This window comes from Pteropus medius, unplaced genomic scaffold (genome assembly GCF_902729225.1).
Source record: "Pteropus medius unplaced genomic scaffold, Ma_sr-lr_union100, whole genome shotgun sequence".
In the NCBI taxonomy this organism is placed as follows: domain Eukaryota; kingdom Metazoa; phylum Chordata; class Mammalia; order Chiroptera; family Pteropodidae; genus Pteropus; species Pteropus medius.
In genome coordinates, this window is record NW_024344253.1 from 7,723,707 (window position 1) to 7,749,890 (window position 26,184).

The 26,184-nt window shown below is 32.8% G+C and overlaps 1 protein-coding gene across 1 annotated transcript in view; it reads right to left on the minus strand.

Moving 5' to 3' along the window:
* Nucleotides 1-1,005: 1,005 nt before the first annotated feature.
* Nucleotides 1,006-26,184, minus strand: part of PEX3 (peroxisomal biogenesis factor 3) — a 29,126-nt gene continuing 3,947 nt past the window's right edge. Inside the window, exons 2-12 of the mRNA XM_039869733.1 lie at nucleotides 22,180-22,311; nucleotides 17,069-17,150; nucleotides 12,420-12,463; nucleotides 11,073-11,197; nucleotides 10,723-10,789; nucleotides 10,563-10,617; nucleotides 9,831-9,999; nucleotides 8,190-8,260; nucleotides 6,015-6,137; nucleotides 4,219-4,315; nucleotides 1,006-1,832 (exon numbers count right to left, since the gene is read on the minus strand). Coding sequence (XP_039725667.1) covers nucleotides 1,749-1,832; nucleotides 4,219-4,315; nucleotides 6,015-6,137; nucleotides 8,190-8,260; nucleotides 9,831-9,999; nucleotides 10,563-10,617; nucleotides 10,723-10,789; nucleotides 11,073-11,197; nucleotides 12,420-12,463; nucleotides 17,069-17,150; nucleotides 22,180-22,311 — 1,049 coding nt within the window. The 3' untranslated portion in view covers nucleotides 1,006-1,748. The remainder of the gene's footprint in view (nucleotides 1,833-4,218; nucleotides 4,316-6,014; nucleotides 6,138-8,189; nucleotides 8,261-9,830; nucleotides 10,000-10,562; nucleotides 10,618-10,722; nucleotides 10,790-11,072; nucleotides 11,198-12,419; nucleotides 12,464-17,068; nucleotides 17,151-22,179; nucleotides 22,312-26,184) is intronic.

Below are 26,184 nucleotides of genomic sequence, written 5' to 3' on the forward strand. Positions count from 1 at the left end.
AAACTAATAGGTACCAAACTGATTATGCCAGTCGAACTTTTTATCATGATTACATAAACTGATGACATAGTGCGAAGAGTTGTAGTTTCTGTGAAAATCAAGTTGAACAGTTTGGACAGACTAAATAAAAGTGTGTTATCTTTTTTTAAAAAAGTTGATTAATTTATTGGTGGAAATATAGTAAAAATCTACAGGAATTCTGTACGCATTTCATATCTCTGTAATGGAATGCATGTGATCTGTAAAAGAAAAACAATTAGAGAACACCTATAAGCAGACCTATACTGAAAAGGTAGAAAAGGTTTGGTTCCTACATTACATAACTGGCAAATAATTTTTATTTCAAGTTAAAGTATCTAAGAATACATGTGTTATTGATTGATTTTTTATGATATCCTGCTTTAAATGACTTTTTGAATTAACCACACAACTAAGGGTTCCAGACAAGAGGGCTCCTACTATACTATTAGAGGACAAATTTTTAACGTCTAAGGCCAATTAGCTTCGAATACATTGGTTTTTACCTTGTCATCTCTTTAATTGCTGTAACGCTACAGATGTAGATGGTTCCACATGGTAATTTTCAGCTGATCAGCTTTCTCTCTTCCAAGGCCACACCTAGTTTGGGCCTAGCTTCTTGGCCTTAGAAGAGACTTTGCAATTCATTTTCTACTACTATTGAGCTATATGTTATGTTGGAGGAACATAAAATGAAGTTACTGAAAATATTCTTATATTACTGAAAATATATCTAATGTACTGATGATATATGATTCATTTTTTTCTGCCCTAATTATCCTTATAAATACAGCACAATAGATTTACTAGAGACAATGAATTATTTCTTTTCAAAAGAAAATGCTATTTTTTCTAAATAAACAAATTAAAAGAAAGTATCAATTCTATTATCAGTGTGAAACTTGAATACTGGCATTTTCCCAAAATAACAGCAAAAATGCTGTGGAACAAATACATTAATGGCTATAAAGTATTAACTCAACAAAATCATATTTTACTAAAATATTTTATTGTAATAAGATATCCACTGTATTCAAAATCAATACAAAGTAAGTTATTAAAATTATTTACATACAAATGAATGAAACTATGTAGTTAATAATGGCTGTGAATAAATAGCATCAACACAATTTTAGCCTCTAAATCACTATGTAATTTTCTAAGGATTGTTAACAATAGTAAAGGAAAAAAAGCTGACCATGGTTGTTAAATTCACTGATTTCCATAAAAAGAAAAGTCCTTCGTCAGGTATATTTAAGACAAATAATTTTTCCTTTGAAGAGTAACTGGAAAAAAGTCTGATTTACTCATGTATACTGCAGTCCAGTGAACTTTATGATTGGATAAATAGCATATTTTCCAAACTTCACCCTACTTCCCAGAGTTGACCTCAGTATTAATGTCAAAGTATGCTGAATTTTGTATTATATATAAAAAAAGTATCTACATTGGTTTTCAGTCAGTTTGGAACTAATATCCATCATGTAATATATTTCTCATATTTGTGCTGTGTACATTCAGATACACCCACAAAAACTAGTCTGTTGATGACTTTAAAAATATACTATGATGACAAATAAATTTGTTTTATTACAAAATGAAAAGCTTAAGAATATATTTTTATTAGGCATGTTGGTAACAAGTCATTACCCTATATATATTGTTGACTTATTCAGTATATTTCTAAAAGTAAATAAATTGCAGTGTAGTTTTTTTTGAAAGCAAAAATATCATTTCTCCAGTTGTTGAGGAGTACTAAAAGCTTCGTAGACATTAGCTGCAAAGTCTTTCACTTGCTCCATCATCAATAGATCCTAGCAAAGATGAAAATAAAACATTACAGTTTGTAAAAAGTATGGTTAATTTGAATTCATTTCTGCAACCAAGCAACAAATTTAGCTCTAAGTTCTGTGGCATTAAGGCCAAAAAGAAAACCATTTAATGAAAGGGCTATTTTTTTCTAATAATAAATTCTAGGACATATTTATTGTTTAGTTCTTATGTGAGGGATGGTGGATATGGTAATTATTCAAGCGTGACTTTGAGAGGAAGACCCCAAATGGTCTTCAAATGGATTTTTGTGTGTGCCAACTGCTAGATAAGTATCTACTGAGTAAATGATTACAATACTAAAGATACAAGTCTAAAGGTACTTTTGCTGGAAGCTGACACGATGTGGTTGAAGTATATTACCTTCTAGAAGATTTAAATAATATAGTAGTATGTCACATATACACACACATAAGCCACTCATAGGCACTTGAGAACAAGGGTTCTTAAGGCACTTATGAATGAAAAGATAAGGAAAAATTACATCTTTTTTTTATTAACCTTTAACTAAAATCTAGCATCTCCTTCAATCATGAATGTAAGCAACAAAATGACAGTATTAGCAGAACTTGTGAATTTGCCTTCAACAGAAATCAGACATTTTCATATCATATAATTGCGGAAGTTACATGAACTGCCATTAGATTTTATTTAATGCATAAACAAAGAAGCAATATTGCTACATTATAAATTTGATTTTAAAAAGTATTTTGAAAACTGTATGTAATTGGTTTTCTTTAGAACCTATGTGTTTTACAATACACATTTACAGATAATATGCTTAGAAGGGGTCCATAGACTATATCAGATTGTGAAAAGATCCATGCCACAGAAATAAGTGCCCCTGTGAGTGGCAGAGAAACAGTAAGTGAACATACCCTTTGTGTTCTCTCTTAAGCATCAGAAAACTCAAGTGAGCTTTAGACAAGTCTTGATCTCAACAAATTCATGGTTATTGACTCCGAACACTACTTGGTGTTTTAACTCATAGAAATCACAGTTAAAAATTGGTGAAAGTCTTGTCAATTAATAGCGTAGTATATAAATTTAATCTATAGTCGGTCTCACTAAAGAACTTTGTACACATTAATATCAACAATATTTTTACTAGATTGAAACCTTTTGTTTTCATTATCAATTATACAATTTAATTAATGGAAAACATAAATTTCTTAAGAACTGGTGACGCTGGTGATGCTATATCATCGGTTGTATTGACCACTTGTCTGTCAAGATAAGATGAACAGTCTACTGATGAAGCCAGAGACTTTATGAAAGACAAAAATAGTAAAGATAAGGTTTCAATGTTAGTAGTTACAACTTTTTTCTCACACTGATATACATGTGAAAATTGAATTAAAATTTAATTAAAAATTTAAAACTAAGTTTTTAATATAAAAAAATTTGAGCTTAAATTAAGTTTAAAATTAAGTGAGATGAAATCAGCTTTATTCATTCTTTCTTCTGCAATATGAATGTCTAACTCTCATGGGTGAGAAAGGTGACAGAGAAGACTGAAGAGAACAGTGAGAGAAAATAAGCATGTGAAGGACAAGTCATTGATACTATACAGAGAAAGGAAGAAATACAACCCAAGTCTCAGTGCTCTTCATGTTTCTGAGTAGACAGTCCACAGAGAAAATATTCTAATTTGTCTGAGACAAATGGCACTGAGAAGATGCTGTGTTTACACTTAGGCCTAGGGTCTCTTCTCACTGCAAATTATTGTAGTAGTTTGGAACTGAGATGTATTGCAAGTAATTTTTTATATATAAGTTTCCAAGTTTGCAAATGACACAGAAAAAAAACTTATGTGGATTCAAAGTTATCCTTTTAATACATCAGTCTTAATGCATTTTAAATGCTTTCATAAGAAAGAAGATAGAGTAATAGGCAGTGAAAATTTTAAATAACTTACTATCTATGCAGATTTTAGTGAGATTATTGATGTACTATTAATAGTTATAGTTATTTATTATTAAAATGCTTTACTTTTCCACAAGTTTTTTTGGTTTTCCTCAAAATCTGAGGAACAGTATCACTGATCTGTCTCAAGCCTCAATATTCTCACTAGCACAGCTTAATGCAAAACATTAACATTAAATTCAACTGACCACTAGAATGTATTGGGGTTAAATGCAGTCTAACAGGTGTTGGACTATAACATGGGGAAAGGTATTCCCAAGCTAATACATTTGCCATGATACATTAGGACTCTCATGAGGCACTGTATCACACTCCACATGTGGTTTAAAGGTTTTAATTTCTTTGAACAAATATCACAGGACAGAAATGTAACTTTATGTTAGACAAACAGGAACGCAACCAAAAATACAATCTGTTTATAATACCCCAAAGCTTTCTTCTTACCTGAACAAAATGACTAGGTGTTTCACTGCAAACTGAATGGATCTGTCCATTTATTATTGGAATTATCTTAGCTAAAGGCAGGCTGACACTGGAAAGACTAAAAAATCATCACAGTAATAATTATTTTCTGAAGTTTTCACATAGGTATTTAACATTTTAATTATAAAATTAATAGCTATTGAAAAATACAGAAATGTATTAATAAGAAAATAAAAATCACACATAATGCTACCATCTAGAAATAACTATTACTGGCTATTACTGACATCATGGTTAATTTCTTCTAGTAATGCTTATGTTTTTTTAGCACACAACTATAACTTTCCAAGCAAAATTGTTTTGAATTTTTATTCATATAAGCATTTTTTAAATCTTTTTAAAGTTCTTCTGAAGTTTTTGTCTGTTTTTAAATGATTATGTAGTAATACATCCTCTTTGAAATTTATTAGGTCCCTAGAGTTAGAGATCTAAGTTTTTGCCTAATTTTCCTTAATATAAATGTATATCAACATGGTATTATTGGACCAAAGGTATGAACATTTTTAAGGTTTAAAATGTATATTGCCAAATGCCTTTTGCTTCCCCAACACTGTGTGAGAACGCTTACTTTATCATGCCTTCTTTTTAAAATATCAAGCATTATCTTTTTCTTTATCTTTCTATGTCTGATAGCTGAAAAGGTATCTCACGGTTTTGGTCTGTATTTCTCTTAATTACTAGCAATGTTTAATGTTTTTTTCTTCTACTGCAGTAAACGGTACCATTATTTATCCGGCCGTGTAAGCAGGAAACCTAAGCATTATCTTTGGCACTTCCTTCTGTATTCTATATCCAATTTCTCCACAATCCTAAGTATTTCTTTTTTTTAATCCTAAGTATTTCTTAACTGTCTATTTTTCCCCATTGCCAAACCTAGTCCAAGCTAAGCATCATCTCGTCTGCTGTAGCTATAATCTTCTAACTTGTAAGTGTTCAATAAACATTTGTGAGATGAAAAAATGAACGTAATACGTGATTCTGTATGATCGTTAAATGATTATGTGCAACATAATGTGTGATTATGACAGCTAAAAAACAAATTTTTATGTGTGGATTATAGACTTAGGTTTAGTACATTAAAGATTATACTTCGTACATTTAAATCCGAGGCTAGACTAGAAATTTCTTTTTAAATATCATGAAAATGCTGAAGCAATGGTGTCTAACCAGTATGCTGTGCTGAGGTTTGATGCAATGCCTAAAAACAAAAAGGAAGGAGGGAGGATTTATGTATTCCTGAAGAAATCAAACATTATATTCTTACAATCAAGGCTGAAAATGAATAAATTTATGTAGTTGTAAAACTATCAGATAATTCATCAAATGAGAATCTACAACAAGAATGCGTGGTTATTATAATGACCAAAGTATTAAATTATGTAGGCCAATAATGGCTTACAGTACTGGAATAAAATGAGAGAATGCATTAAACCTTCAAACATTTTTAGTTGTGTATTCTAAAGAGTTTTAAAAATCCAATAATTGGAATCTGGCCTGTAGAAAGGTAGTTTCACAACTTAAGCACTTCTATACAGTGGCCAAGTTTTGAGAATAAATGAAAGTTTTAATACTGAATCTAGAAGGAGTTCTACCAATGAAGGAATCACTAGTTTAACCAAGTTTAATTTGTTGAAAAATTAGCATTAAAATTTATCCTCTAAGATTTTTTTTGTTACCTAGAACAAAAAATAAACACAATCAAAATACTATTTTGTTAGAGTAATCATTAGACAGATAACATTTTTATGTCATCTTACCTATTCATGGAGTTACCATGTTGTAGGTCCTGTTCAGTAGGTCGAAAAAACTCAGCCATATTGTCTAGCAGTCTACTAAAACCGCGGTTTAAACAGGTATTCAAAACTGTACTAAAATCTGGACTACACAAAAGAAGAAAGATAAATTACTTTTCAGATTCTCAATGAAAAAGGATAACTGTAGCTATCTTTGACAGTCATCACTACTTCTAGTCACAATCTAGTTTTTACATCCTAAAACACTATAAAAATATATCAAGGGGTCAATCTTTAAGAATTAGTATACAAAGTGGGCTTATTATTTAGTGCAACACAAAGAAAATATTCATCCATTTCTCTAGATTTTCTTAACATTAGTTACCATTTTGTACAAAGCATTCTTTAAAAAATATCAATAGTATTACTATAATGCATTCTTAAAAAATATCAATAATATTACTTCTTTTGAGGAAACTCTTGAAGAGAAATCATCTTATAGTCACAAGTTATTGGTTTACTTTACATACTCCATCATGAAATCTCAGTGATTTAGAAAATTTTATTATCCTGTATAGATGAAGAACTGGATACTGGAGGATGAAGAAATTTGTCAGATGGTATGTAGGTAGTAAATGGGGGAGCTTGAATTTGAACCCAGGCCTTTTTGATCTTAAAGTTCAAGCTCTTTTTGTTATACTATATTAGTACTTCACAAAATCTCTTTGCTATAAAGAATATGATATGTGTACTATGACAGAAAATGCCTAATTGAACAGATTAGTTCTATCTTTGAAATGCAGAAATCTTAATCCAGACCAACTCATGGGAGTGGAGGGCTAGGACTATAAATCTGGGAATTGTTAGCATAGATAGTAAAGCAATGGGAGTATGAAACGAATTGCTTGGGGCAGTTGAGGATGAAATAAGAACAAATAAATACCTTGGAAACACTAATATTTAAAGGAAAGACAAACACAGAGGAACCTAAGAAGACATGATCTGAGAATTGAGAGAAAAATGAAGGTTATACTGCCATGGAAACCATATGAGAAAAAAATTTCAAGAAAGGCTTGATCGACACTGCCAATTATCAGAGAGATGAACATTATAGGTTGATTGGATTTGGCAAAAGATCCTTGATGACCTTTTCTACAGCTTTGTAGAGTGATTTGGTGGAAACTTGAATAAGAAAAAAAGGGAGATCACTATTGTAGAGAATCAAGGGACTAGAACTTGATGGATTCAGATAGTAGATTCAATAGCTGAGTTAACCTAAAAATTTGCTGATTTTCTTCAAGATCATGAAAAAATATTATAAGCAGAAGATGTAATTTCCTCAGAAAATAAAAATAGAGAAATAGTCTTAAAGTATCTTTAATTTAAAAGAAGATTTGATGTTTTAATCACTTAAGATAAAGTGGGAAGGAATGGTATTACTACTCAGATTTTATAATGATAAAACTACCTAAAAGAGTTTAAATGGCTCAACCAAAGTTGAACAGCTAATAAATAGGAGAGTCAGCCTTGAACTTAGGTCTTCTGGTCTTCTAATGCATGAATTAAAATAGTAATAATTCAGAGAAGGTGTGAAATTTTTATGAAAGTTTTAGGAACATTCTAGTCTATCCTGAAAGGGTGAGGGGCAGTAGTTCTCAAAACTGAATATGCATGTGTGTGTGTGTGTGTGTGTGTGTACATGAAGATGAGTTGGCGCTGGATAGCTCTGACTCTCAAGATCATCTCTTTGCAACTCTCCATGTCAGCATTGAGTGACTTCAAATTGGTAGTCAGAACTACTGTGGCTACAATTTTTTTTTTTTTTTTTTTTTTATTAACAGAGCTGGTTCTTAAACATTTACTATTTACTACTATACACTAAGTATACCAGAGTCGTCCTTGAATGCTTTTTTTCAAAATATAAATGCTATCTTCCAGTCCCTCAACTAGTATATCACAATCTCTAGGCTAACGAAGTAGTGGGCAAGGCATGGGTATCTTAAAAAATCTTTGCTTCCCTCCACACCTTAATAAGAGAACCACTAATTTAAGTAGGAAATCCTACCTAAAGGCAGAACAATAGATATGAAATTTAATTTTAACAAAATATTATGTTGACTATGTTGTTCAAGGAAGACTAAAAAATGGTCATAGTACGTTCAAAATAGAAACGTTTTCTGTTACATGCAGTATACCTACCTCTCCAACATGTCTCTAGTTTCATTGAGTAGTTTAATAGTGGTGACATCTTTAGGAGAAAGCCCATAGGCCTGTGAAAATAAAATGCCATACCTAAGATTTCAGATATTAGCACAGGGTTATGATGAAACCAGACATATTAATAAATGCAAGAGTTCAAGAAATCTAACAACAATAAAAAAAAATGTTAAACTAAAAAACTGTAAAAGTTCATGTATACAGGTAAGAAGTATTTAAAATATGAGTCAAAGTAAAATTATACTTTGTGAGATCTTTATTTATCTTGGACACATTTCTTGGACACAAAGAAAAAAAATAGTCCCTGTGGTTGCAGAGGCCTAGTCTTTTTCTTTTTTCATTGGTAAGACATTTTATCAGGACATGTATGTGCCTTTTTTTTTATCAATTTACTCTAGTCTGGGGCTCTGTGTGTTCTTTCGATTTTGAGTTTCATGTTTAAATTCAACTCAGATAAGATCTGGTCTCTCTTTATACATTCTTTTGAATCGTCTTCTTTTTCAGTTCTACTGTTGAATTTTAAAATTTGGAGATTATTTTATCATTCCAGATGCTTTTTTAATACTCTTATTGCATCTCCTTAAAATTCTAACTTGTAAGTTTTCTCCTATTTCTTTCATTAATTCTTTCCCATCTTTTCTGCTTGTTCTTTTTAGCCTATATCCTACAGAGATGCCTTAAATGGGTTGTGACTTATTGCCTATTCATGAATGTAGGGTCTTTTAGCTTCCAAGCAGGTTTATCTCTGGGATGTTTAGGGGAGGGAAAAACTTGTGGGCAAGATATGACATAGCAGTCTCTGTTCTCATGCTGAGGTATGGCATAGAGGTCTTTCTGGTCTAATAAGCTTCTCTAGTTGTCAAGTGAGGGATTCTTTCCTCTACAGCAAAGAATGGGTAAAATCCGTTCATATATGAAAAAAACCAATAATTATTTTAAAATGAGGTATATAACCTGCAACCTTTGGCACTTTTATTATTCTTAAGCAATGAATAACTTAAATCACAACTGCCTGGGACACACCAGTGTGTAGCAACAGTGTGGTGGATAATTGTTAGGTTAGGCCTTCTTTGTTTCTCAACTAAATGAGTACAACTTTCTTCAGTCCATTTTGACACTGCCATCAATTTATTTTAGAAAGCAAATGTGATTGTGATACTGGTCTGATTAAAATTTACCTTTCTCTGTCTGTAAATTGAAGTTCAGACTGTCTTGGCATATGAAGCTCTTCATGATCTTGCCCCAACTGTCAGCTCTATCTTCTGCGACTTGATCTCATAGAAATACGACCTAGCCACATGAACTAAATTTGTCTCCTGAGTTTCCCACCTATAATGAATATGTCTTGTTCATTTTATATCCTGATCATACATCATAGTATCTGTCACATAACTAATACTCAATAAAAATTTGCTGAATATCTAAAATTACATTTCTAACTAGAAATCAGTCATATCTGAAGTTTGTTTTCTAAATTAATGGGATTTTATTTAAATTATTGAACTATGTCTTTCCATCACTTACCTTGCAAGAGATTCAGAAATCTAAATTTTTAAGAGACAACAAAAAAATTTTTTTAAACATAGAATAACTGGTTTGGTTAAATGGTTATGAATCAAGTACCTGAACTGCTAATGGAGTTTCTTCATCTGGCATCATATAATGGCATAATAAAGATTTGGATCCATCTTTATTAATCCAAGAAGAAGATTGATGCTGCTCAACGAGATTTCTGATTTCTTTTAGTTTTTGCTCCAAGTCCAAAAGGGACAAAGAATGTTTAAGAGAAACACTAGAAACAGAGAAAAGGAAATTGGGATTAACTGAAACTATATGACACAGCTTATGAAGACTCTTTTCCTAACAGGTTACTATCTGAGATCCCATTTCACCCAGTAAACCTGAAACTGCTGATGTGAAATCATGAGAGTAGATTAAGAAATCAGCCATCAGTTAAGGAACATTGTTACAGAACATTGTTACAGAAAAATCTTGCTGCAGATTTTGCAAGAAAATCCCCTTTGTAATTATAGATATTAGAAGTATAAAAGGGAGATAAAAGCTTCAGAGGAAGATTTTAAAGCAGGTCTTTTATCTCATGACTCAAATATTTTGGTTTGTTTGGAAATTAATCATTAAGCACTGAAACATTCAAACTTTTCCCTTAGTATCAAAAGGCTGATACTGATGGCGGAGATAGATTGCAGAATTTGGTATCCAGAGCTGTGTCTGTATTAGGTTACAATTTTATGAACCAGCATTTGTCAAGTTTCACTAGCTTCGCTAGAACAATTCTAATTTTTCTTTCATTCATCAGAATAAGGAAGTTAGAAAAGCCAAAGCTAAATGCCTCACCTTCCGAAAATCTTCTGCACAGCTTGCTTAATGACAGTGATCAATTCTGTCAGACCTGTTAAAAGAAAACAAACATAAAGATTTGTTTACTTTTTAAATTCCTCCATAACACAAGTGAACAAATAACAATTACTTTACAGATCATAAACAAGAATCTTACCATCTCCAAGGAGGTGCTGAATACTTGATAAATATTGCTGCTGGACATCGGGGGGAGCGAGAACTGTCTGTACAAAATAGAAGTAAGGTTATATTACCCAATATTATTAGTAAATAATATTTTCAGTTTCACTTGAGCTGAGATTTTTTAGGACCTGGAATAATGGGCAAAATAATATTCTTTAATGTAACAAAAAGCCTAGTTTCAAAATATGAAAAATAATAAAGTTTACAATCACATGAAATATAAAGATATTTATTTTATAGAAATTATCAGAAAAATAATATTAGGGTTAAATTGTGAACCTCTTGAAACAAAGGGCAATATTTATTTAAGTCTATTAAACTTACGGTGCCATTTTTGCCAACTGCTGCATTATCCAGGTAAATATATCCACCAATAATGTTCAACTGGACTCGTAAAAGAACGACCAGCATACAAGTACTATATACAGCTACAGTACTTCTCGTGAAACCTTCATAGAGAAAAGAAAACCACTTGGTACTATTATTAAAACACAAACAAATGTGTAACATCACAAACTTTTCCTATGGTTATTTTTTCATAAGATGACTTTAAAAATACATTTGTAACTGTTTTAAGTACAAAAATATTATTAATTCCATATTTCAAAATCTGTCTCCTTACAACTTTTTAATGTAAATTAGGTATGATCTCTTAATTGAAACAATAACCAATATATTGAGCGAAGGGTTATATATTTATTAGCTTTAAAAGGAAAACAAAAAAGGACTGGGAAGCACTAACAATTACAGCTTCAGAATTCTGATTTGTCCAGGGAGCTAGCTCAGAGTAAGGAAGAGGGCTAAGTATGGAAGAACTCTAGTCTTCAATGGCAGGCAAAGGAGAATGAGCCCATTCAAGGGCTGGAGGAAGATACAGAAAGATAGGGGAACATCTGGGGATGAGGCTTCACAGCAGCCTAGGACAGACTGTTCAGAACAGAAGAGAGAATAAAGGTGTTGACTGTTCCTGTAAGGTCTAGCAGGAGGAAAACATCCACTGGATTTAGCAACACAGAATTTACTACTGAGGCTTGCAAGACATGCCAGGGTGCAGACATGGGAGTGGAAGCCAGCCTACCGTGTGGCAAAGACTGAGTGGGAGTGAGGAGAAGGGAATGTAGGTCTCTTCGGTATTATACAAGAGCTCTGAGACTGTGCAATAGCTGAAAGGAAATACAGGATACTACAAAGGTTTAATTTATTTTCAAATAGGCAAAGCATGATTCAGTTGATAAAGATTAGTTGAGTGAATGGGAAAATGTAGGAATAGCTGATAATATGAAGTTCTAAGACATGGGTATATATGACATATATATATGCCCCACAGCAGCTCTTTATTTAAAATTTTTATCATTAATGATAAAAATTTGTATACAATAGCAAAGTAAAGTTACTATCTGGGTTGGAGTAAAAACTTCCTTTAAAGTATAATATTGCAGCTATCAGTACCTAGTGTAGGCATATGTAGTCTAGGGCAGGTTTATATATTACCCTAATAATAATAATAATAATACTGCCACCACTAACATTTACTGAGTGCTTTCTATGACCAGACATTGATCTACTTGCTTTATAAGAATGATTTAATCTGACAAAGCTATGAGGTAGAGAATAGTCATCTCTTTAGAAATATTTTAAGAATGTGCTATCACACAGAATATGTAGGCTTACTTATAATCTTCAGATCCTCCCATATTTCTAGCTTGTTTGAAGGCCTAAAGAAAAAAAAATCAGAAAATATGAGAATATTAATCAGATAATCTAACAGAAAACCCTGAACTTTATAACTCTGTATTCGATTATAGTTTATTACAGAGTAACTACAGAAAACAAAGCACACAAAATATAGTGTGAAAGAATTGTAATTTTAGTAACCAGTGATGACATCATTTTAGTTGGGATGTTGGTATATATCTTTCCAGTCTTTTCCCTCTTTTTGAAGCATATGAATATATGTATTATAAAATCATATAGGAAAAGCAGGAAAATGTTTATTTCTTTCCTTCATTTACCATTTTAAATATAATGAAGTACTAATCTTGTAATCCTTCAAAGGTAAATAATGAAGTATTTTTTATTTTAAAGTATCATTACAAACATATAAATTTAAAAATATATTTGATATGTTTCAACCCTCTGTAGTTACAACTCTTATTCATATTCAATTTGCTCATCTTTGACCAACGAGGATTCTATTCAGGTTGGTTCCTGAATCATTCTGACATGACCCCATTTAGCCTTTGGTAGCTTCCTTGCTTACTGACATGAAAAGCTGCTATGGGTTATCTTGTTCATTTCTTGCTGCAGACCTGACATCAGCCATTTTCCCAAGAGTCCTAGATCCCTGTAACGGCAAATGGCAGCTTTCGATTAAGGATATTCTTTGCCACTGGGGAGGTCATTATTTCTAAGCCTTTTCAGTAGACTAAGCTAGTAAGTGTGTGTGTGTGTGTGTGTGTAAACATATATTCAAAGAGATAAAATACATCATGAATTAATACTGATTCTTCTAATTTGAAATTAGGACCACAACAAGGCTTTTAACTTCATGTCATTACCATATTTCTGTATTTCTTTTTGCCAACAGTAGAACTGAGTGAAATCAACATAATTACTAATTTGCTTAATCCCTCACTATGCACAACAGTCTCAGAATAGCAGTAACAATACTGAAAAGACTGTTTTTGCTTTTCAATTCTGTGAGCTTTAAGAGCATAATCCTGCTAAGAATATACAGTCAAATTTCTGTTGTAAAGTCACTCGGCATGGTTTCTCCTTGTGGTTATACCACCAACTAGATACACTTTTAGGTTAATTTGACTTATTTTACCATCATTTTTTAGACATTAAATATAGTCTTATAAGTATGTAAAAGATTTATATGGTCCCAAAGTTAAATTTATACAACACAGTATATTCAAATAAGTCTGTTCTTATCCCCCTTTATTCTCTCCCTTATTCACATGTTATTATCAAAAATATACTTTAATTTGCCATTGTTTTGCTTTATATAAGTAAATATGTATTGATATTCACATCTTCCCCCTTCGATAAATGGTAGCATACTTTACACATTTTTATCTTTTAAAATATATATAACAATATATCCTGGAGATCATTCCATAGAAATATAAAGATAACAGCTATCTTTTTTTTTTCATAATCACGACATACTCCATTGTGTAAATATGCTACGTGAATAGAGTTCAGTGCTTTTCAAACCATCTATGTGAAAGAAACAGTTTTTTTTCTTATTTCCAATCTATCACAGACCAATACTTTTGTAAAGTACAATGAAAGTAAATTACTAGAAAAATGAAATTTAAAAACCCACAAAGGTATACAAAATACAAACCCATATTCTTTATCATTATATTCAGAAATAAATTTACATTTTATAAGAAGCTGAGTTATTGCAATTGTGGGATATTACTGGCTTATCTTTCTTTGCTACTGAACAGACTCTAGAGCTTTGGTTAGGCCTTTCCTAGATGGCACAGGTTCAGAAGATAAAGGAGTAAATCCTACAAGGTACCATTGCAACCTCAAGCTGATGTTTAAGTCTCATGGTGGAGTGCCATATTTATTCTGATGAAATTGAAAATTCACCAAAATTCAAGGGCTGCGTATTTTAATGCAGGTAAATCACATTTTCTTTTGAATGTTACCTGAGAAAATTTCAAAGTTCATTTAATAGACATCTAAAGGAAACAAGAAAATAGCAGTTCCCCAAATTTCAATATAGAAAGTACTTAGTAGCAACAGTCTGTAAAAGGGCAAATTAAGTATTTGTCTTGAAATTGTATTTATTTGGGGTGACTCTAGTAGGAGAGGACAGAGTTATAACCACACAGGACATTTTTTCATGTTGATATTCACCATTATTAGACCTTAAAAGCAGATCTAAATTTAGAGTTATAAGATGAATAAGTTCTGGAGACCTAATGTGCAGAATGGTGAGTACAGTTAATAATAATGCATTGTATATTTAAAATTTGCTTTAAGTAAATCTTAAGTGTTTTCACTACACACACACACACACACACAAAAGGTAACTAAATGAGGTGATGGATATGCTAATTACTTGGATTGTAGTAATCATTCCATATGTATGAATTTTAAAAATATGAAAAAAATTCACCTTATCTTTTTAAAAGATTCCAATTCCAAATCTATGTAGAACAGAGAAAAATACTTTCTATTTAAAGATTCCTTTCAAATAATGTCTAATGAATCAACTCGAAGTTAAAAACAATGAGACTCTTTAATGACACATAAATATCTATTTAAGAATTGAACAAATCCTTTTGACATGTTCTACTTCTCTAGTGATGCAGGATGTTGAGGATTCTTTGTCACTGAAACTTCACTCCATTATCAATCTTCAATGACAATGCCAAGTACTGAAAACAGTGATCGATGTTTATTTGCTATTATAAAACTGACAAAATATGACTACCGAATCTTTTATTTATTTCTGATTAGTTATTATCATAATTAGTTTACATGAGATCTTAGTTGACTGAAAACTAATACAAAAGCAGTCATAAGACTGAAGGCCTTATTTAATAGACATCCCCGACCCCAAATTGCAAACAGTAATTTCAAATCAAAACAAAGGTGAGAAAAAAAGAACATGAGATATTTAAAGGGAAAGAGTGAATGAGAACTGTTGCCCATCTTAAATTCTCAGGGACTTAAGAAATTTTCCTATGTATTGAGTAAGGAAAGAGGAATAACACCTTTTCTTTAAAGCTGTCTGGGATTAGCCATAAAAAATTAATCCCCGTCTTCTCTAAACTCCCACATTTTCTCTCCCCATTTTGCTTTTGCTTTTTAACAGAGATTAAATATAATGTCTTGAATTATAATTTCATCTACTTCCTCCCTTGGATGACAATGTCTTAAAAGGAAAGAGATCTTAATTATCTTGAATTCCCCTAAAATAGGGAACATAGGGCCTTGCAGGAAACAGAGTCACCAGGAAGGAAGAATGCCACTATGCACATTTTGTCTGTTTTTATGTTGCTTTTATAAAAGTGCTATTTACTTATTTCACTTGTCTCCCTAATAAGACTAAAACTTAAGGCAATTAAAATATATATCTTTTCTTTATCCCCTACTTATGTACATGTTTCTTTATCCCCTATTTATGTTCATATAGGTGATAATTAAGCATTTATTTGAGAGTAATCTGCTTATGTTTCTTCTTCATATAATTATATGAACTAATTTATAAACTGAACTTTACACCTATAAGTAGTGGTGAAAGTGTGTCCACTTCTAAGAATGATGAAATTTGAGAAGAAAACTCTTTATCAATAGCATTATATAATGAGATAAAAAAAATCCCAAGTACAAAAATCCATTGTTATATTGAGAGGTATTCTTTGAATACTGAAAATTTTCAAAGAAATTTTCCAGCTTGCTATTTAAGCTGTCTGAGCAGTAAATTCTTATCTGCAAAATGGAGATGATAACATCTGCCTCACAAGGATATTGTGAAAATTAAATGGAAACATGTATGTAAGGTATGTAGCACTGGGCCTGGCACAGAGAGACACTCCAGAAATAGCACTTCTTTCTCTCTGGTTATTGAAGGATGATTATAAGGAAGGCAAATACTTTCATAAGGTCACAACGATTAATATTTACTTATTGAAACCATTTCCTCCAACTTGTTCATTAAAATAAGCCATTTCCTCCTGGAAGTCTTCTCAAACTAACACAGCATCACACTGAATTATGATACTCCGACATATAGTTCTCTTCACGTACAACAAGGTCCTATGTGTGAAAGTCCTTTGTGCATAGTAAACTGTCACGGTAAGGTAAATTACCATTATTGTATACTTACATCATAATTGTACTCCATTTTGTAAGTAATATAAAATTTAAGTTCACAAACTTTATTTATCTAAAATTAACGTTCACAAGCTTTACGTATTACACTGTAAACTCTTTATGAAGCACAATGTTTAACATAACTTAGCTTCACAACATCTGGTTCAGGAACACGTTCCATATGCACGCAATAATTAAACTCCTGAATAACATCAAAATGATATAAGATCTATTTATATGAAAACCAGAATGCATATAAATATTGTTGACCAAAATATTCTGTGCAAGGTAAAACATAAATAAATGTACAAAATGTGAATTCAATGATATAGTTAGTATTTTTTCTAAATAAGTCTCTATATTATAAGCTTTAATTAGAAAAATTAGAAAACAAAGATATTTGGAAAGTATTTCAGTTGATTATATCAACTTTAAGTGCAGTATATAAATGAAAAAATGCTGTTACTTGCATTTACCTGTTTTTTAGCAGAGCTGTGAGGCTCTCAGAATTGAGTTGCTGCATTAAGGCCTCTCTCAGTGTTGGAAGCATGGACAGCACTGTGATATGAACAGAAAATAAAGAAGGTCACAAGTAATATGACTGCCCTCACTGAGAAATGAAAATTGTTTTAGGCTATATGACAGGACTAGCAACTAATAAGGGTTGGGAAGGAAGTTCAGAGCTAGAGTTTTCAAAATATTTTTAATAATGGATTACAGACTAATAAATCATTTATCTGCTTATGTTATAATACTATGACCACAGCAATGAAAACAAGTACACGTAGAAGAAAGAATGGGAAAAATTATTTCCAGAGGTTAACAGTGGTGGTCTTTGGGCTTTAGATTATGAATAATTCTTTTTTTTTTCTTGTTCTCTTCTGTACTCTTCAAATTTTTTTTATAATAAATGTTTATTTCTGATATACTAAAATGATCAAAAACATTTTTATCTTTAGCTACACTTTCTGCTTCACATTTTATTTCTAATTTTAGAAAAAGGTTTGCTTATTAAAAACTACAAAGCAATAAGCATTTATTATAACCCAGAATAAAGAGCATCAGGCTAGGAATGAAGAGTTGCTGAGCTGTAGTTTTGGTTCTGCCCATGGCTGTTGCCTTTAACTTCCAAGAATAACATAAAATAAGATATAGCACTGTACTGAAAAAAGATTGCACGTAATTTGTAGAAGCTGTTTTATTTATGGCTCTGTGTATGGTATAAGAAATTTTGGAGGGCACATACATAAATTCAAAATGTTTCTAATGTTAAATAAGTAATGATAAAATGAAAAAATATCAAAAGGTCATAAACACCACATTTTAAAAGGGAAAACTTAAGTTTACGATTTTTACTTCTTGACTAGGTGAGAAATATTAATTACAAAATCCATATTTTTTAATAGAAAATTCAGTTTTTAATCTACTCTAGACAGTTATATCAGTACTGTACTATGTAGCTTCAGCTTATTTCCTTAAACTGTATGATTAAATCACCTAAGTTATTTACACCCTTAACTAAAGTAGCAGCTCAGAGCCAAATGAATATAAGGTAGCTAATCTCTCAGTGTACTTGCTATCTATATCTAACCCTAATACAGTATGTTACCTTACCAAGAAAAAGCAAGGCTAAAGTTCTACATTCAGAAAATGGAGTTAGTAGGGAACTAGTTTAAAAATTATGTGGTGTAATGTAACATGATTTGAGAGGAATCTTTTCAATAATTTTTCTGAGAGATAAGAGCTTTACGTTTCAGCCTGTTCAACCAAAGACAAGTCTATTCTTCTTTTCTAGTAACCTGTATTAACACTGAACAAATATGTCTGTATCTAGCTGAATACAGTATTCGTGTCTTCTTTTAGCCATCAGGTCTCCATGATAAATATCCCCAGTCCAACCACAAATCATGAGGTAACCTTTCACCTGCCATGAATCTGTGTGGCCCTGAGCAAGTTACTTAATCTCTTTGTGCCTCAGTATCTTCATCTGTATACTGAGGATAACAATGAATCTACCTTATAGCAGTGGTCCCCAACCTTTTTGGCACCAGGGACTGGTGTTCTTATAAGAATCTAATGCCTGATGATCTGAGGTGGAGCTGAGGTGGTGATGCTAATACAGATCACCATATGGGGAGCAGCTGCAAATACAGATGAAGCTTTGCTGGCTTGCCTGCCACTCACCTCCTACTGTGTGGCCCGGTGCCTAATAGGCCACGGAACGGTACTGGTCCATGGCCCGGGGGTTGGGGCCCTTGTCATATTCAAAAGGATAGAAATGTAATCATATAATTTATAACTCCATTTTCAAGGCATCCAGAAAGCTCATTTGGAAAGTTTTTCAGTGAATCTATATTTCAGCTCCTAGTAATCACCATATTTTATCTTTAATTGCCTAGCATCAGCCATTTATTCATTTGAGGGTTGTGATGGCCATGGAAATGTGCCCCAACATCTTCTGCTTGCAAGAACAGAGTTAGCTGACAGCCCCAGTTGCTACACCTTTGGACCCATCACCATGTCTGCAATGCTCACAGCCAACGAGAGTGCTCAGTGGGGATAGTGAAGTAGATCCACCCCTGTGGGACTCTTCCACCAGGGAACTCTGGCTTGAGGACACTCTAATGGCCTGCCAAAACTTTCTTAGAACTGTGCTGAGGACAGAGCCTCATCTTACCTAATCTTCCTTCCGTCTTCCTTTCCATTCACAAGTCAGACCTGCACTGTGGTCTAAAGGCTTTCCTTGCCTACTTTTGCTCCCTCCCTTTTATTCTTTTGTTTTTTTTTAAGAATTTTTTAGAGCAGTTTTAATTTCACAGCAAAATTGAGAAAAAACAGAGACTTCCTGTATACCCCTACCTCCACCCATCACAGCTTCCTTCATTGTGAACAACTCCCACCAGAGAAACATCTATTTTTAAAATATTCTCTTTTCACAATATCTATATTAAACTCTATTTCACTACTCAAAGAATTCCATCTTTACTGGAATACATCAAAGCAGACACACTTTCTAGTTCTTCAAGATCAAAACCTCTCCATTCTTTCCTCATACTAGACCTATAAATATCTGGAGCTGCCAAACTTTATCTTTTAAAGTCAAGAAAGAAAGTTCCATCAGTCATTTTAATAATTTGCTTTGTGGTTGCTCTGTTCCAATTAGGGACTAATGCTGTCTAAAAACCTTAATGAGCAGGTTAACTGTTAATAACACACTGAAAAATTAAAGTCCTCAAATGTCCTTATCTTGTCTCTTAGATAGGCAATACCATTGTTATAACATTATAGGAACATACACTTCTTTGCTGTATTTCTGTTTTCAAAACCAAGAGGAGATCCTTAATTTTAGTCACTATGGCTACTCTGAATAAAGTCATTCTACCTGGTTTTTGCCTCACCTAGAGCACAGTATTTTCTTTTTATGCTTGCTGTCCTTATTGCAAAATTCTTTCTGTGTGGCTTTTGCACTGATGTCACTTAAGCTCAATACATGTCTACTCCTTAGATATTTGCTTTACAGACACAAAGGAAACACATCTTACTTTCTATCAGATTATCCCTCTTTTCCTTACTACTTTCCTCGTGCCCCCTCATGTCCTCTGCAGGCACATGCCTCCTCTAGTGACTTCGACCTTAAGGAGACTTGCTCTAAATCAAGGGTGATGTCTCTAGTAATGTATATATTATTTCTTCAGACTCTGAAGCATGTGTGAGAAAAGACCCCTTTTCATGACTGAAGAAGATGATATATTATGATTTCCTCTCAGTTCAGACATCAAATTCTTCCTGAATCCTTTCTTTCTGCCAATGTCGGTTATCTTCTATCAACTCCAGCTCCACCTTTGGGGATCTCTCTGTCCTTGCTAAAAAGTCTATTACTAATATTTCTCAAATTTCAGTATTATTAGAGCCAGTAAGGTTAAGTTTCTGAAGCCTATTTCCCCAAAATACAGGATTCCTGCCTCTCCTGTATTCTTCAGAGTACTTCCCCCACATAAGCTCTTGCATATCTAATCCTGTCTTAGCCTCTGCTTCCCAGAGGACCCAAACTGACACATGCCAAATTAAGATGCATTTTGAGACTCTAGGACCTACCTTTCTCTTCTGAAAATTTGAGTAATATCCCAAAATAGACTCCTCTTATTCTCTAAAAATTCATTAAAATGTCCTTGGTAACATCACTATATGGAATGCTAAATATCAATTTAAATAATTATGTTATTTTAAAAAAGTTATTTACTATTATATGCCAAGCACTTCATATGCATTATCTCATCACATTCTCATAAAACATTTATGAAGTGGGTTTTATGATCATCTTTTTATAGAGGAGAGAACTGAGATCTACATCTGCCCAAAGACATAAATAATCCAAGGCAAAACTGGGAACTGAACCTGATCTGCCTCACCCTTGAGCCTGGACTCTTACTCACTGTGTGTTATCTGAGTTGTCATTATATACCACGTTTATGATTACTATTTGCTTTACAGAATGACATATTATTTCAAATGTAAAAAAATCATACTCCAGCTGTAACTCTGGATGTCTTGCAACTCCCTTAATCTCAGCCTCTTTAGCTGTCAAAGAGACTGAACTAAAAATAAAGTCCTCTGAATAAAAATTCTACTTTTAAAATTGAACAAGGAGAACCTACCTTTAAAAATTCTAAGTTGTTCTTGAAATAAATGTTAGAGAAAGGAAAAAGCTTTAAATGATTAAAAACAACAACAACAAAAAACCAAACCAAAACAGGTTTGACATGGATTTAAAAACTAACTCTTTAGAGTTATGCCAGCTACAACATAACACCTTATTCTTTTCAAATGATTTTGTTATGGCATTCTCCTAGTGGGTTTCTAGCTCTGGAGGTTAAATTATTATCACTAATTATCACCAACTGAGTGTATACTATTGTACTGAATCCATAGGTCTGTAGTTGCCTACCGTCAATTTAAAACGTAACTCTTTACTATGACAGGTAAGGCCCAATGGGATCAGGCCTACCCCTGTAGCCTTACTTCCTATCACTCTTCCATTGCTCATTAAGCTCAAGCTACACAGCATTTTTGCTGTTTTTTCAATGTGCCGAGCTTTTAACCACCTCAGGCATTTTGCATGGCTCCCTCCATTGTATCACTTGGTTTTTCTCCAATGTCACCTCCTTAAAGAGGCCTGACTCTCCTGATTACTCTACCTTAAAGAGCATCCCCACCCCTCCAGAGCTTTATTCTCCTTATAGCACCCATCACTACCTAAAATTATTTATTTGTTGGCTATCATCTTTTTCTCTTACTAGCACGTGAATTCTGAAGGTCTGGGATTTTGTTGTTGTTCACATTCTGCTTCCAGTACAGGGTACTCCATATGTTTGCTGAATTAATAAACAAAATGAATGAACAGCATTTATATTGTATATTAATACTGGTTTTTAAAATCCACATTGATGTATTTCAGTTAAATTATGTAATAAATACTTGCTAGATTTATCATTCTTCTTTTGCCTTTTAACTTGGTTCCAGAGGTATGCAAATTAATACAAATCATCAAGTAACTTTATACATGTATAAATATTTCTCTTTGTCTTACCTGTCATATTGCAAGTCCTCTGGTTACTCTCAAAATGATACTGTCGTCGTGCTTGGGCAATGTATTCTGCAGCTTCCTTTTCTTGCATTTCTCTGATTTTCTTCTGTCCATATTTCCCCAAGATATATACTCCTAAAATTATATTTTCAAAACAAGCTAGTATATAAATCAGTTAATTAAGAGTATTAAAAATTCCAAACAATATTTTTAACCTGGTTTATCCAAATATAAGGCTTATATTAGTGAAAAGCTAAAAATTACAACTTTTAAAAACCTAAATTAAAGAATTATGTAAGATTGTGACCTAAAGAGAAGAAAAGATTGGCATTTTAACAGCCAATGACAGATGGATATGTAAGAACTAGGTCTGAAGAAACAGAAAGGAGTTACATCTACAATGTCTAGCAATGCCTTTCACAGTGAAGTGGAGATATTCTAAATGACCAGCAACAGGGACTCGTTTAAATAAATTATGGTCCATCCACACAATGGAATCTGATGTAGCTATTAAAACACACTACTATACGGTTAATGACTAAAGGAGATATCCATGTTTTATTGTAAGATGATAAAGTAAGATCCTGGAAGTTTTGCTTTTTAATGTAAGCAGATACACAGAAAAACAGATGGGTTTTATTGTCTAACATAAAATAAACGATGATCATTGTTGAATAGTGGGATAGCAGGTGATTTTTTCCCGTTTGCTTCTCTATATTTTCTTCAATCAACATATAATACTTTTAAAAAATAAAAGACACAATTTTTAAAAGAATAAAAGAAAGGTACATAATCAGACTTTGAAAACCAGTAACAAGTGAAAAAAGGAAAAAGCAGAGGGTACAGCAATTCCTAAATTATAACAATATAAAAATATAGGTGAGGTTATGTGGCCTATAATTTACTTTAACACATTTCATCAGACAGTATGATCTAAAGGTGTACATCTGGTCTACACCCTAGGGGCAGTCAGTTGTCCCAACTGGGAAAGTGACTACTCCAGAATGGTTAGTTAGCACTTGATAAAAAGCCACATTAGGAGGTCTAAGCACTTCAACTAACTTTTATCTAGTATGATGAATAATAGAAATGGATTTTCATAGATTAAATCTAGTGGTATTTAAGATAGTGGGTCAGCTAAAACATTTTAGTAATATTCACTTGAACAAGAATACATAAATCTAACGAGTCCTTTACTCTTAGGAATGGCTTAGCCTCAGATTCTCAGCTGCTAGTTCAGAGGATACTTACTCAGGGGAGTTAACCAAATGGCTAGCAGATATCCTACAGCTAGAATACTGTTGCATTTGCTTCAGGGAAATCTTTTATGCATGGCTCTGCTATAGCACCAAAAAGGACACTGGGACTTCACTGAACTCCTAGAACAAATTATGATACTGTTTTATCTATGCTTGATAGCAGATGTTTTTATGTGTGCCAGAATTTCATTATAACGTGGCAAAAAGGTTAAAGGAGAACGACTAATCCTCACCTACTTCCAACTGTCTGGGCCCCCCAATATCTACCAAAAAGAACCTAAGAACTGTGTATAACCTAAATAATTGGTTTTGGTGTCTGTCATGGATGAGGAGGAGGCGGCCCTTTAGGAACTGCAAAGCGAAAACGTATCCTGAATTATTTTCACTAATATAAGCATTACAGATGAACTGATAAAGTGTTATATGTTCTTAAAAATAATAGTTCATTAAAAGGGTATGTTCTAAAAATAATTAGACAGAAATAAAGTATGGTTGTCATTATGTTTGTATGCAAATAAATGTATTATAATCATGCTTAAAGAATAAATAAAAGTTCTTGTAAGTGGCTTTACAGCTACCTTTCTTGTAATCCATCCTCAATAAACTGATGACAGTGCCACAAAACCAACAGAAGAAATTGACTTATGTTTCACAAAGTAACCCTCTGACAGGCGACTGTTACATACAACTACTCAATGAATTGCTTGTATTTTATTTGCACAATAGAGTGCTAAAAGTTATGTGTCAAATTATTATTTCTCAAATAATAATAATCAGTATAAAATGAAATGCTGCAATAATTCCCTTTTCTGGAATAATAGTAAATTTGACTGGTATATGTGTTTTCCTATAAGAGGGTCCACTGCTTTTCAATAAATTCTCAACAGTGTCTGATAAAAGTTTTTTAGGCACTACTATATTTGATTCATAAATGTAGCATAATTTAACTAAGTCTAAAAGAAGAAAATGAATTGTAATGGGTTGAACTCTGTTCCCTCCTTCTCCCTCTCCCCCCCAAAAAATTCCTATGTTGAAGATCCAGAACTTTAGAAGGTTACCTTATTTAGAGATAGGGTATTGACAAAGGTAATCCCCTTAAAAAGAGGTCATTAAGGTCATCCCTAATCCAATATGACTGGTGTTCTTTTCAGAAGAGGAAATGCAGACACAGATGTGTGTAGTGAGATGATGTAAAGACACAGGGATAGGAATGAAAGGGGGCTGTGTAGTACATCTGACTGAAAGTAACCTCATAGGGTGTTCTGATCATAAATTCCTAACTGGGCAGGTCATGGTGGGTGGGTCTTTATGCCCCAGGCCTATAAAAAGGTTTATCTTTGCCTTAAGCAAGCACTGTCCATTGTTCTTGTGCATCTAGGTTAACATTCTTTTGAAATGCCAGAATAATTCTCTCTTTTAGGCACCTCAAAGGAGTAAACACCCTGGAGCGAGCACATATCTTGTTTACTATCCTGTACCTTGCTTTTTCCTATCTTCCTGTAATTGTCTTTACATTTCCTGCGTAATTCCAAATGCATAAAAAAAATTGCAAAACTGTCATTCTCCAGAGCATTTGAGATCTTACTTCCTGGCATGTCATCAGTTTGGCTCAAATAAACTCTTACAAAAATTCTCCAAAGGCATGGACGTTGTTTACATCTACAGCAAAGAGATGGCCATCTACAAGCCAAGGAGAGGGGCCTGGTACAAATTCTTCTCTTCTCATATAGCCCTCAGAAGGCACAAATATTGCCAACACATTGATCTTAGACTTCTGGCCTCCAAAACTGTGAGATGATAAATTTCTGTTGCTTAAGCCACTCAGTTTGTGGTACTTTGCTATGGCAGCCCTAGCAAACTAATACATGGAATTAGGTCAAAGTCCCATAATCCACTATTTTCCTTGGTTAGCTCTGAAATAAGTTCCTATATAAAAATGTAATTTATCTAGGCTCTCATTCCTCAAATTCATAAATTCTGATTTTGTCAGATTTGTCTCCCCAGGAAAATAAGAATGAAAGAAGAGAAATAATTAGCTAAATTATGGAGCTCAGGATCATCTGACCCTGACTGGCTACCTGAATTCTGGCCTGGAAGACAAGTAGCTACTGATGGTTGTGGCACCAACTAGGTAAGTTTAAGTAAATCCCTTCTTTATCTGGGTCAAAATTTCTTTATTCATAAAATGAAAGGATGGGATTATATAAGCTTTAAAGTTTCCTCTGTAGCTATGACCTTATTTATGAATAATGAAGACATTCACTACATATCTCAAAAAATAAATGTAAAATGCTTTGAGGTTTCCTTTCAGAATACTGCTGGTAAAGCAAAATATCTTCTAGTCTGTCCAAATTATATACTTGAATTTTAAAAACCATTTCGCAGTCTCCTCTTCCTGAAAGAAAATCCCTATAATACAACTACTTCACTAGGTTGATAATTTCTATAAAAATTTGAAAAATGATCTGATGACATAGCTCTCAATCCAACAGACCGCCAAATTCTGCTATTCTGACTCTTATTTCAGAAATATTTTCTTACTGTTGACACTTTAACTCCTTTACCACTCTTTTCTTTCAGATCCTGAATATTAAGTCACTGGAACTGGTTTAACAGCTTCCTAACTCTCCTTTTTGGTTTCTAGTCTCACACCTTTCCAGTCCAACTTTTATATGCAAAGTGATTTTCTAAAACTTAAATGTGACTACCTTATTTCTGTGTTTAGAATTCTTTAACACCCTCCGTTACT